Consider the following 14889-nt stretch of genomic DNA (forward strand, 5'->3'; position numbering starts at 1 on the left):
GGCAAGTCTAGTGTGAGAATCAGACCAAAGTAGTGCATGCTGCCAGTTTCTCTGCAGGGACCAATGGTTTGTGCAGAAAGTTATAAATGTGAATTCATACAGTGGGAGAAATTTATCAAAACTAGTGTTTTCTCCACCAGTCTTGATTCCCCCTTGATAAAGTGGGAGTGGTCAGTCTACGTGCTATTGGTCCTACATTTCAACAGCATGTGGACATGAACATCGCTCATCTTAATAAGCCCTTATTACTGGAGCAGAAAATAGATGAATTGGCTGTGGCGTATTAAAACAGGTGTCCCAACAGTAAATTATAACATAGGTGTAATGGTCTTTAAGGTGGACACAAATTGTAATATAAGCACACCCAGAATTCTGTGCTCAAACTCTATGGGTTTTACTGGCTAAGAATAAGCATTATTCCAATTTAAATCAATCACGAAGCAGTGTGATTTATGAAACATTTGGTGAGGTTTGGTGTAATAAAGTTTAGAGGATTCTATTTTCAAACCTTTCTGCTAACGTATGTGAGAAAGGTACGAACTCAATCAAAGGGGACGGGAAATCCCTCTGAGGGTCGTGAAAAAACACCACACAAGTAGGCGCCAATCCCTAATCAGATACGTGACATTGAAATGAGGTATTGTGGGTATATTCCCAGGTTTAAGTGGAGTAATATAAAAAGGTATACATGAGTGAGAAGGTTCCACTAATTTCACCCAAAATACTGTAAGGTGAACTGAATCAATTCAAACCATAATAGTATAATCGTATGGTATAGTAAAATACTAATAAATAGACCTTAAAAGAGAATTAGACCTTTAAGATGTACAAAATCCCAAACATCATGTAGTCAACTCACTTTACTGGGGGGGATGTCTGTCGGATAAAGCTCAAGACACCTTCAGACAGAGCCCCCCTCGCCGGGTCCGCTTTTCAGGTGGTGGGAAATTATGGCAGCCGGGGCTCCAGCATCTGAACAATTCCATTTATTAGACAATATACGGCACTCAACGCATTTCGGGGGTCGCACGCCCCATTCTTCAGGAGTGATACAACAGCAGGTTAAAATCGGTGGTCCTGCTGTTGTTCACTCCTGAAGAATGGGGCATGCGACCCCCGAAATGCGTTGAGTGCCGTATATTGTCTAATAAAGGGAATTGTTCAGATGCTGGAGGCCCAGCTGCCATAATTTCCCACCACCTCGGACCCGGCGAGGGGGGCTCTGTCTGAAGGTGTCGAGCTTTATCCGACAGACATCCCCCCAGTAAAGTGAGTTAACTACATGACATTTGAGATTTTGTACATCTTAAAAAAGGTCTAATTCTCTATTTATTTATTAGTATTTTACTATACCATATGATTATACTATTATGGTTTGAATTGATTCAGATTACCTTACAGTATTTCGGGTGAAATTAGATGAACCTCCTCACTCATTATGTATACCTTTTTACACTGCTCAAAAAAATAAAGGGAACACAAAAATAACACATCCTAGATCTGAATTAATTAAATATTCTTCTGAAATACTTTGTTCTTTACATAGTTGAATGTGCTGACAACAAAATCACACAAAAATAAAAAAACGGAAATCAAATTTTTCAACCCATGGAGGTCTGGATTTGGAGTCCCACTCAAAATTAAAGTGGAAAAACACACTACAGGCTGATCCAACTTTGATGTAATGTCCTTCAAACAAGTCAAAATGAGGCTCAGTAGTGTGTGTGGCCTCCACGTGCCTGTATGACCTCCCTACAACGCCTGTGCATGCTCCTGATGAGGTGGCGGACGGTCTCCTGAGGGATCTCCTCCCAAACCTGGACTAAAGCATCTGCCAACTCCTGGACAGTCTGTGGTGCAACGTGACATTGGTGGATAGAGCGAGACATGATGTCCCAGATGTGCTCAATTGGATTCAGGTCTGGGGAACGGGCGGGCCAGTCCATAGCATCAATGCCTTCGTCTTGCAGGAACTGCTGACACACTCCAGCCACATGAGGTCTAGGATTGTCTTGCATTAGGAGGAACCCAGGGCCAACCGCACCAGCATATGGTCTCACAAGGGGTCTGAGGATCTCATCTCGGTACCTAATGGCAGTCAGGCTACCTCTGACGAGCACCTGGAGGGCTGTGCGGCCCTCTAAAGAAATGCCACCCCACACCATTACTGACCCAATGCCAAACCGGTCATGCTGGAGGATGTTGCAGGCAGCAGAACGTTCTCCACGGCGTCTCAAGACTCTGTCACGTCTGTCACATGTGCTCAGTGTGAACCTGCTTTCATTCATCTGTGAAGAGCACAGGGCGCCAGTGGCGAATTTGCCAATCTTGGTGTTCTCTGGCAAATGCCAAACGTCCTGCACGGTGTTGGGCTGTAAGCACAACCCCCACCTGTGGACGTCGGGCCCTCATATCACCCTCATGGAGTCTGTTTCTGACCGTTTGAGCAGACACATGCACATTTGTGGCCTGCTGGAGGTCATTTTGCAGGGCTCTGGCAGTGCTCCTCCTGTTCCTCCTTGCACAAAGGCGGAGGTAGTGGTCCTGCTGCTGGGTTGTTGCCCTCCTCCAGGTCTCCTGATGTACTGGCCTGTCTCCTGGTAGTGCCTCCATGCTCTGGACACTACGCTGACAGACACAGCAAACCTTCTTGCCACAGCTCGCATTGATGTGCCATCCTGGATAAGCTGCACTACCTGAGCCACTTGTGTGGGTTGTAGACTCAGTCTCATGCTACCACTAGAGTGAAAGCACCGCCAGCATTTAAAAGTGACCAAAACATCAGCCAGGAAGCATAGGAACTGAGAAGTGGTCTGTGGTTACCACCTGCAGAACCACTCCTTTATTGGGGGTGTCTTGCTAATTGCCTATAATTTCCACCTGTTGTCTATCCCATTTGCACAACAGCATGTGAAATTGATTGTCACTCAGTGTTGCTTCCTAAGTGGACAGTTTGATTTCACAGAAGTGTGATTGACTTGGAGTTACATTGTGTTGTTTAAGTGTTCCCTTTATTTTTTTGAGCAGTGTATATTGCTCCACTTAAACCTGGGGGGAATATACCCACGATACCTCATTTCAATGTCAAGTATCTGATTAGGGATTGGCGCCTACTTGTGTGGCGTTTTTTCAAGACCCTCAGAGGGATTTCCCGTCTCTCTGATAGAGTTCGTACCTCCTTTCTCCCTTTCACTTGAGTGCTAGCTAGACTACACTCCAACCACCTGTGCGGCCTACCCATCCTTTGGGGTCCTTTATTATATACACTTTTAGATCTGCCTTCCACCCGCCTGGCGCCTATCCTCTGAGTACTTTTTCCTTTCTTGGGGTGAACCACCCATTGTTAACATTGTGTACCCTAAACCTCTTTCTTTTTGTTTTCTCTTACATTGCTAACGTATGTACCAGTAAATAAAAATTAATTACGTCAAAATGTTCATTCTCCGGCATCCACATGAACTCACCCCAGATAGTATTTCCAGATATTCAAAAGCAGACTTGAAAGAACTGTACTAAAAATGCAAACAGGATTTAAATTTTTTTGTTCAATCTGAGGGCAGATTGAAACTTTTGTGCATCATGGCAAATATGAGTGGTACATTACCTACACATTGCTTTTTGTACTGGACACTGCTGTATTCCAATGAGATTCAGTGTCCATAGAAGCCTTGATCACTGATGACCGAGAACAGTAGAACTAAGTATTCAGAGCTTCTTCTGCAACAACTGGATAAACTAGAAACCTCTTGACCCTGATGGTCCGCCCTTAGACATGGCTTTCCTGATCAAAATGGAAAATCCAGCCCTGACTGACTATTAAAACTAGCCATATTGCACCCAGGACAAAAATTTGTTAAGTATTAATAAATTGTGCAATCACTTGCCATTCCCTCTTGATACCTAGAGAGAGAGAGAGACCCTTTATAGTACATAAAGAGGACATAACAAATTGGGGGTTACAAGACAGCTGAACAGAAGTCAAAGAGACATTATTTGAATTATAAAAATTTGAGCAACACTGAGTCTCAAACAACAGTTCAATAGCTTTTTTCTGGAGCAAAAGTCCAAACTCGGCTATGTATGTCCGAGCAATAGAGAAGAATACTATGTTATACAGCAAGTGCTTTAATTAAGACAAAGCCTGAATATTCACAAGCCACAAATACACAATTAACGCATCACGGTCAGCATAGCTTGCTCTATAGTCTTCAAAACCCCAGATTACATATTTTGCCATTTGTGGATACCCTAGCCTTTAATACAGCCATCTGGTGTCTAGCACATGCCATAAAATCTCTTTTCAGGACTGGAGTCTTAAAGTGCACGGTTATGCTGAATTATTCATTTTACGGACTTCACAAAAATGCAGAATAGATTTTTTTTTTCTTTCTTTGTAAAGGGAAATTCCATCTGTCTAATATTTCATATTCTGTAAGTGGGTCACTGGGCCATTCATTACCACTTCATAAAATAATGCAGTCTTTCCACAGTGGATAATACAAGACAATAGCATCGTTCTCTGCCTGTGCACACAATGTTAGGAGTTCATGGCAGGAAACCTCTGACCTAACTGGATGAATAAGTACGGGAGCCACATAATAATAAAAACTTTTTTACTGATAATGTGGCAACAGATTCACAATGCTAATCATGAGACCGTAAACGTACTAATAAAAAGAAATGAGGCAACTGGAGAGTGGACCCTGCCCATAAGGGCTTACAGCAGGAGGTCACTGGATGTAAGAGGAAAGTTAAAAATACCAAATAAAATCTAAATAGTTAATAGTAGACCTGACTATAAAACATATAAATTATTCTATGCTGCACACATAGATCATAGCCACACAATTAATAGCCCAGGCAATCAACTTTACTATGTGTATATGCGATCTGTATACAAGAATCACATAAAATACCTAATTTATGAAGACCCGACATTGAGCAGTTAATGATTTGTACATTAACACATCTCCTATGTGCAGGCCCAGCACACAGACATATCATGAGTCCTACTGGCTGTTCACCTACCCTTTCTCTGCCTAATCCACTTACTGATCGATTTTATTTTTGATTCCCTAGATTGCCATCTGCTTTTACTTAGCAGTCACTCTGGATACAATTACTTCAAACCTACTGGGGGAAAAAAAACCTGAAAATCCAGCATTCATAAGTGAATTAATGTTACAAAATCACATTCTTTAGTACTTCAATCTAAAAAAAAATTGCATAAAGAGTTGTTTACCTGAAAAGCGTAAGCGATTTTATGCCACTCAAAAAAATGTGGGATTTTAACTTTATTTCATTTCTGGATGCTGGATTCTCTCCCATTTTCTGTTGCAGGGCTAGCTTTTGGTCCCCACGGAAGACATTTCTCCATTTGGACAACATCATTGAGGACAATACCTTTTTAGATCATGTACACTGGGTAAGCTGTGAGTTTTTTCTATTTGTCTAGACTAGAAAAAATAATTACCTATACTATTATTTTCTTAGACGTCATGCAAAGTGAAAAAGCCATCCAAATTTATCAATTACTATCCATTTATCCTTATTTTAGTGTACATATTCATTGAATTCATGCAGTTTTATACAAAGAAAAGTTACCAAGTCCACAAGTAGGCTTTGTTCCTAGATATCTGCCTATAGAGTGTACAGTAATCGGCAGAAATTATAGACAGAGCATGATGAGGAAGAGCGAACTAAAATCAGGTTTAGGCTACTTTCACACTTGTGGCAGAGTGATCCGGCAATCTGCATGCAAACGGACAGCATTTGTAGACGGATCTGGATTCGGATCAGTCTTACAAATGCATTGCAAGAATGGATGTGTCTCTCTGGATGTCATCCGGAGAAACGGATCCTTTATGTATTTTTTTCACATTTTTACCGGTCTGCGCATGTGCAGACTGGAAAGGACGGATTTGGCATTGTGGTATTTTTAATGCCGGATCCGGCACGAATACATTTCAATTAATGCTAGCATTCCGTCAACTGATCCGGAATTTTAGACGGAGATAATACCGCAGCAAGTGCGGTATTTCCTCTGTCCAAAACGCTGTTCAGTGACTGAACTGAAGACATCATGAACAGATTGCTCTCCATTCAGAATGCATGGGGATGAAACTGATCAGTTCTTTTATTAAGCCCCTAGATGGAACTTAGTGCCGGAAAAGGAAAACGCAAATCTGAAAGTAGCAGCAAACACACCAGTGATCATAATGCTGTGACAAGGTTTTCTTTGGTTCCTCAGATATCTAGCATTCCAATACTAAATCATCCAAGTTTGATTTCATACAGTACAGTATCACACTGTACTGTATCATCAGCCAAAAGGATCATTCAGCATGTTCAATGTATACACAGGGCTAAACGCTCAAAATGTGTCTCGTAGAAAAATGCCAGAAAATCAAAAAGACATCCTTCAGAGAGCCTCCCTATGGGATATGTAATCTTGCATTTTCTTGCTAAAAAGATCTGGTGCGACAGGATGGAATAATAAAAGCCAGGACACAACAGCTGTCCCTGGTGACTAGCACCATCTGCTAACCCCTTTCCAACCCCTCTTAAGTGCATCACTCCGCTTTTCCGTACAGTGGCTTCTCAGCATAGTGCTGCTTAATACCCCTGTTTGTTCCACTTTGGGGAAAAATAATAATGACCCAGTTACAGCCATAAAAAAAAAAAAAATCAAAAAAATCACAACAATACCGATCAAGCGCAAATGCCAATTACACCAACAATGGTACCACTATATTCAACAAGTCTTTGATCTAAACCTGAAGTTATATTACACATCCAAATCACACATTGTACTGTTACTCCATGACTGTAAAATCTGCAATGTGTTCTGCAAAAAGATTAGTGAAAAGAAAAAAAATCTGAATCTACAGAACCACTAACTTCTTCTGAATATTAATCTCATATGGCGTGGAGATCTGAATATGGAAGGTCGATCATTAATTATTTTTATTCATTTTTATAGAATTTTTCAGTAGGCTAGGAAAATACAAAAATGCATAAAATAATTTGGGTTATGTACAATTGTATGGTTCTATTATGAAAATATATGGTCAGCTCTAAAGGCAGTGATGACCCAATAACCACCATGCAAAAACATGTAATTTTTTTTAAAACTTTTTTTATTTTAATGTTGCTGCTACCATAAACCACAAAGAGTTCATTTTAAGGCCAGTGTCCCAGAAAAGTGGGCAATTTGTGTTCACATTTATTGCAAGGGGCAGATAGTGTGGTTTTGCATTGTGTGCACCAGTGAGAATTTATAGCTTCTAATTGCTTTGTGTGATATAATTCACAGATGTACATTGCCTTAAAAAAAAAAAAAAAGCTTTGGGGAAAAATGTGACTAAATTAGAAAACAGACTAGCATTATCTGAGTAAGAAATGCAAAATGAGAAAGAAAAATGTAAAAAAAAATTGCGAGGTGCAGAGGTCGAGAAAAAACCCTGAATATAAACTACGTAGTACAAACACATCAATGTCTCTTGCTTTCAAAGACCATTTTGTCCACAGCATCACCAAAACTCTTTTGTTCACCACAGCAGAAAAAAAACATTTTTGTCCTCAGGCTTGTGAGCGGCCGTCGCCATAGAAACTAGTTAATAACGGCCCAGCGACTCGCTCAGCGCTGCCTCTGATCCTGCCTGCAAATGTGACACATTCACAGAAGGAGGGCCAGCTAAAACAAGGGGCAACATTATTCAGAATCAGTGCAATGTAATATATAATAACCAACAGCATCTTTCAGCTATGCGGCCTGTCATGGACATCAAGGATGGGACCAACATGTTCTGTCCAGTAGCCATACATGACTCCATCTTTAAAGAACTGGCTTCTTAAGTGACCTCATTTAAGAATAAGCATTTGCTGGGCAAATGCAGTTTCCCTTTCTATTAGGAACCACATCATCGACTCTGTATAGTAATCTCGTTGCCAGGGAACATCCTAGGAGGTTTGGCCGAGGTGTAAGATTTAATTGCTTCACTGGGCAAAAGGCCAGCTCTGTTCCAACTATGTCAGTGGTCAAACCACAGGACTCTCTAACGTTCATTTTCTCTCATTCTAAATTTCATTCATTTGGGAAAAAAAAATAATAATAACTAAAACACAGACAATAATGAAAAGACAAGTCAACATATAATATTCAGGAAGTGTAGTATAGAAGAACATGAAGGGGGATTCTGGGAACTTGGATATACTGTACACTGTGTACAATTAAATAGGGACCTCTAGTGAAAAGTAATCTGTTTACATATCAAATAGACATGTCAAAGGATGAAATAATTATAGGTTACTAAGCCTGGACTCAAACCACGTTCAGATGTAAGGGAACTGACATTCTCCAAAACAACATTTCATATAAATACAGAGTCTCCTAAATACAGATTATCTGTAATTTTTTTTTTGTTGTTGTCAGTACCTCATGGGTCAATGATATTATTAGTATTACAAATGGTAAAGTCCATGGAACTGATGGAAGTTGAATTAAACTTTCTACTAACCTTTAATTGGCCATACGTGAGGCAAAAGTTGGATCTAATGGCCCATTTTTTAGCCAACCATTGTTTGAAAAACGAGTGCAATCGTTCATGATGGCAGACTTGGCCAGGTTGGACAATTTTGGGTCATGGTGAGGTGAAACAATATGTGCCCAGCATGATGGGTGAAATTTCATTTCTCAAGGAACAGAGCTTCCCTGCTCAACCAGTTTAATCTGACAAGCAAGTTGTAGATAAAGTTTCACCCCACAGATGACTGATCAACGCAATGTGACCCATCACCATCTCATGTGTACGGCCTACTTTACCCCACCTCTCCTACAGTTAGGCGGGAATATAAAATGGGAATTGGCTAACTATGTCTGAATGTTTCTATGTTCAGCAGTATCTTTTCTTGCATGAGCCTTTATATATCTGCTTCTTACGTTAATTTGACAAAAGACTTGAGTTCACAGGTTTATACATAGGCAAGAGAATCAGAGGTATGCACATTAGTTGTCTTTCTGAGCTTTTCTTGGGGGTGGGTGGGAGACATCTTTCGCACTCCCCACTACATGGTTGTGAAAGTTCTCAAGCACTATTGTCTCTTGAGGTTCTCAGGAAGTGAGACAAGAAGAACTTTTCATATGCAAAGCTGGGAAACTAGTGCACTCCAGAACAGGGGTGGAGGGGGGAGCATATTATGCTGAACCAAAAACAGAGCTATGCCTTCTGGATGTCAAGTAGTGATGAACGTCACCCAGCAAAACAAACAATAGGAGGACTGTGATTACACCTTACATGTCATTGAGTGGTTGCCATTATTCATTGTGACATAAATAATTTCAAGAATTTTGATACTACAGGATCACATCACATCATACAGGTTCATGGACTGCAATATCCGTTGGTAGTCACGATTTGTTCATGACTGTTAATCAAATTCGCAGTGGTTTAAGTCTGGCTCTAGATGAACCTAAAAGGATGACTCCATCAAATACATTCTGTGTCAGTCTTAAATCTCTTACTTGGCTAGCTACTGTTAAAAATTCTACACCAAGCTCATATCTATATCTCAAGAAGAGGGTTTTCAAAAGCCCTATTACCAGGCTGAATAGGTCACATCGGGCTGTGATGCTTTCCAATCATATGACTCTCATATCACAACCTAAGCTGACCTCTGATCCTCATATCCCAACCTGGTTTCAGCCAGATGCTGCCTTGATCTATGTAGGCTTTTACTTTGCTCAGAAATAACGTGACCCATCAAGTCATGATGTAACAGGAACATATTACAGTAATGAACAAATCCTGGTTTTACATGAAGCACAGCTGATTAACAGAAAATGGGAGCAATTATTTATAACCAATACAGAAACGCTCCCACAAGCAGATGATAATGCCTAAATGACGAGCTATGAAGGTTAGCATAGCAAACTGCATGTGATATTATCTAAGTGCTCATCCAACAGCTCTTTCGGTTTTAATGAATATAATGCAAAGCAGAGAAATCAGTCATCTGTAAGAGACAAATGTAGCTTGGAATGGATTCTAGATAGACACAAGAGAGCACTCGCTATTGACTGCTGCACTGCATGTGAACTCTCAATCTATCCCATCTCTTTATTTACCTCCAGCACCCAAGGGACTCATACTGCCGCTCATTGTTGGCACTTGCGGTGGCCTTGAACTCCCGTACATCCAGTGGTACCTGCCAATTTCCATTTCTTGACTGCTGCTGTTCACTGCCAATTTTAGGTGGTAAAAAGTCAGTGTTCTCCTGCATATCATTTGAAGTCAATTCCACATATTTATTCTAGCAAAACTATTGAATGGAGGTTAGCCACAGACATCAATGTTCATTTTGCTAGAAATGAGAATCTATATGGCACAGTGTATTAGAGAGTATGACAAGAAAATCAATTAAGGTTTGATAATGGTTAGGCAATTTGGAAGATAGCGGAGACAAATAAAGTGGCTTTGCAGTGATTGCAGTAACATTAGCTACAGGACATACTGTCGTTTTGTAGACATGCTCATGTGAGTACATTTATAATCATTGAGACATGATGCTGCTGACAATAAAAGGAACTGTGGTCTATCTGGTTAGTTTATGACGACGGCCTGTTTATCCATAAGACCACAGTGTTTAGGCCAAGGAGGTTCATACTATGCTGTTTGTCTAAAGTCAGTGAAGTTCACATGCAAACATTTCCACTACCACCATGTTTACTGTAAATATTCTGAATTTCAGAGTTAAAAGGAGAGATCTCCCACAGTCCTGGAATAGCAGATAAATTTACCACGTGCCGTACATACTCACCTCTCCCCGTTCCTGCACTTCCCTCCACTCCCTTGCATCGCCACAGACAATGGCCTGATGTCGGGAACTTGTAGCAGGAACAGGTGAGGTGAGTATCTGATAGTCTGGGCTAGTTTGGAGTCGGTCTGGAATCTGTACTCCGAGGGCACATAGCATCTGTAAAATGTGATGGTCTGGCGTCTATATAAAGGGCTGGGGTTTGGTCGGATGTCTATGTAAAGTGGAGCCTAGACAGGGGAATCTATTTCTAAAGTTGGCAGGTCCAGTTTAGTTTATGGGGTCTGGTGTGTAGTCTGTATTCATTTTAGGGTGTGGTGAAGGCAGCCTTGTGTGCAATTTGTAATTTGACTGCTGCAAGTTGGATGCATTTACTGTAAAAACTGGCACAGAATATGATAAAAAGTTGGGTGGCATGCTATGCTTGATGTTTTTTGTTCCCATGTTCAGAATTTCCTTGATGTCACTACTAGAAAGTTGGCAAGTAAGATTTAGGCCCCATTCCACAGATCAGCAAAACACAGACACCGTCAATGTGCGTTCCGCCAGCACTAATAGAATATGCCTATTCTGGTCTGCAATTGCGGCCAAGAATAGGACATTTTTATTTTTTTGGGGAAAGGAAATGCGGACCCGGAAGTGCGGGGTGCGGGGTCCGAAATGAATGGGTCCGTAATTCTATTCCGCAAAATGTGGAACGAAATTGCGGACGTGTGAATGGGGCCTTAGTCATACTGTTCTTTGATCTAAGCAGTCAAAACCATTGGTTCCACTGGAACCTGTCTATATAAGATAAAGAGAGAAGGCACAATCCACTAGGTCCACCACAACTTCTTTCCATCTCATGTTTAATCGTCATAGTCATATAAAATACGCTGGGCATTGGGTTTGTGATTTATGGTATTAGAGAATCATTCATGATAAGGTCTGAAGGATTGTTTCAAAGAGTGGATATAAATGTCTCACCAACCACTACTTGGACATCCGTCATAATAATTACCATTGGCTATAGTTTTGCCAGCTGGCCTAGCGTGCACATGGTGGTTCCACAATGCTTAATAACAGGTTTATTGTATTAAGAAAATGGTATTAGGTTGGTTTCACACAACATTTCTGTGGCACTTTTTTGAGCCAAAGCTAAAAGTGGATTTAGCAGGAAGGAGAAGTAGAAGTCCTTCTTTATATTTCTCAGTCCTTTTTAATTCACTCCTAGATTTGGCTGAAAAACTGCATAAAAACACAGCAAAAAAACAGTAGTAGTTAAAAAAAAAGTCTGATACCACCCTGTCACACACTTATATAGTAAAAGAATAAATACATAAATGCAGAAGCTTGTTATGGATTTTTTTTTTTTTTTTAAGATTATGGAAACACATATGGGCACAAAATAATACTGGGGTATTTTATCCAAGTTTTTAGTTTTTAAGACTTCATGTGGAACAAACAATTGAATGTCATGCGTTCGCAATCTTGATCTTTTGAAGTGTGAGGCTGAGTTCACATTTGCGTACAGATGTCCATTCTTCTTAGGCTACTTTCACATTTGCGGCACTGCAATCCGGCCGTCAGTTCCAGCAGAGAAGGCCAGGAATCGGTGTGACACAACCTGCAGCATGCAGCAGTTTCTGTCCGGCCAACAGAATTTGCTGGATTGCGGCTGGGTCTCCGCTGGACCCTATTATAGTTAATGTAGTCATTCCGCTTGCATCCGGCTATGCCGTATCCGGAGACTTCCAGAAGGCTGTTATGTGCTGGCACAGCCTGCTGGAATCTATGTCGCAGATGTAAAAGTAGCCTTATCTGTCAGAAGAACAAAAAGTGAAAAATCTGTCTTATTTTCAGCTTCAGTTGTAATAAGTTTGCATCAATTTGTTGTAGTTTGCACATGTCGTTTTATTGCGGCCGCCTCTCGTGCTGCCGCCGGAACTCCGTCCCGCCCCCATTACAGTCAATAGGGCCGGAGCGGGACTCCGGCGGCACACGTGCACTAGCGGCAGCACGGATCCGGCAGGCTGTTCACCCGCCGGAACAGCCTGCTGGAGAAGGCTGCCGCTAATGTGAAAGTAGCCTAAAACGGATCCGGGTCTGTCAGGCTGTTCCGGCAGAGAACATCCTCCTGGAGTTCATCGGATCCAGCCGTTTACTGGCAGACACCATTTACTGTAATAGATTCCGGATGCTTTCTGACATAAGTGCTGGTTTTCGGCTCAGACAAAAACTGTTGCATGCAATGGCTTTTGTCTGGCCGAAAGTTGGCATTTCACCAGAAAGCGGTTGAATTCCATTACAGTCAATGGAGTTCAGAGGTGAATGGCAGTATCCAGTGAACTCTGGCAGGCTGTTCTCTGCCGGATCCATTTATGTGAACCTACCCTTAGTATTGATCAGTTTGCATCAGTTTCTGTCAGTTTCATCAGACAAAGTTACGGGAGAGAACGTCCTGCATGCAGTATTTTTTAGGCTAGGTTCACATCTGCTTCTTTAATTCGGGCAGTCTGTTCCGTCGGGGGAACAGCCTGACTGAATTCACTGTATCAGGCATACATGCTGGCCCTCGGAAAGACAAAAAAAAGCTACATGAAGAATTTTTTGTCTGTCCGAAAGCCGGCACATATGCCGGTAGGCAGCCAGATCACCGCCGGATTCTATTACAGTGAATCGGGATCCGGCGGTGACAAAACCACAGATGTGAACCCAGCTTTACCCATCAAAAATAACTGACACAGACTGATTCAAACTGATCACAAATGGTCAAAATAAGGGCTTATGCCCACAAGCGTACTTGCTTAATGCCATATTGCAGACCGTAAGCAGCCGGTCCACAATATACTGACACTGTCCGTGTGCACTCTGCGGAGGCACGGATGGGAAGCACTATGAATCGCTTCCATGGGCTGCTGATCCGTGGCTCTGCACACCAAAAGGATAGTACATGTTCTATCTTTTGCCGTATGTTGTGCATCACAGACCCATTCAAGTCAATAGGTCGGCATCCGCAAGAGGAGTGCGCATGGCCGATGCCCATGGATTGCAGACCGCAATCAAGCATGGACACTGAGCAAGTACACTCATGGACATGACTCGAGCCCAAAACAGATTAGTTATTTTTCATTTTTTGTTCTTCTGACAGATCAGAAATCTAAATTCAGATGTGAACGAGACCTAAGCCGGAGATCTTTTATTCAAACTTTTGTATGGTCACCATTATATCAGAGAAATAAAACGGCAAACCATTTTAAAACACAGATATCATTCATGGAAATCACACCATGAGATAAAGGACTCATTCTGCCAATTTCCTAATAAAGGCCTGGACAGCATCAAAGCTTTGATTCTGTTTGGATGGTAAAGTCTAAGCAGATCAAAAGATTCTGCTGGAATATTGGGATAAAAAGGGAAATTCTTGTTATTTTTGGCATCTACTCTACCTTTACTGGTGATTGGCCTTCAGGAAACAGCACTTCAAATGAATTATAATAAAGGACGCCTAGCATTTAGCAGCTAGGTTACCAACTTCTTTTCAGGAGGGTAAAAAATAGATTAAAAGGAAACATTAACTAAACATACAATCGCACAAATTTGGAATTGTATTAGTTATCCCAAAAAAAACAACAACCCTGCAGTTCCATCAACTCATCAGATATATGACAACCCCCTAAAGGGAGTCTGATAAACCAGGTGAATGCCTTGTAGAGCTAGCTCAGCTGAATGTCATGATACTTTCACTTACTGATCCATTGCTTTATTCTGGACAAAAGGTACTTTTAATCCATATGGAAATGAGTAGTTGAGTGCACCGAGGGTGATCTTAGCCACTCTGTGCACCCTCGCTCCTCCTGCTTCTTTTTTCAGTCCTCTTTTACCTTTCCTAAGAGGGCCATGCAAGAGATCTATGTATAAACATGGCCCGGTCAATCAAGAAGCAGAGTGAGGGGATGTCATAGGAAGCTGGAGGAGCAGAGGTGGGGACAGGCTTGGGCTTGCACCAACAGATCACTAAGCAAAAGGTACCATTCCATTCAGCTGAGCTAGCCCTACAAGGTATCGGTCCTGGTTTAGAGTGAATGTTCTGGT

General features: G+C 41.4%; 1 protein-coding gene across 5 annotated transcripts in view; it reads right to left on the reverse strand.

Moving 5' to 3' along the window:
• The window catches only part of GPM6B (glycoprotein M6B), a 128843-nt gene that overhangs the window by 18309 nt on the left and 95645 nt on the right, over window positions 1–14889 (reverse strand). For 2 of the 5 annotated variants that reach the window (XM_040424932.1, XM_040424933.1), the window contains exon 2: window positions 10127–10240. The exons of the other annotated variants lie outside the window; for them this stretch is intronic. In XM_040424932.1, the coding sequence (XP_040280866.1) occupies window positions 10127–10240 (114 nt within the window). The remainder of the gene's footprint in view (window positions 1–10126; window positions 10241–14889) is intronic. 5 annotated transcript variants of the gene reach the window in all.

This window comes from Bufo bufo, chromosome 3, assembly GCF_905171765.1.
Source record: "Bufo bufo chromosome 3, aBufBuf1.1, whole genome shotgun sequence".
Lineage (NCBI taxonomy): Eukaryota > Metazoa > Chordata > Amphibia > Anura > Bufonidae > Bufo > Bufo bufo.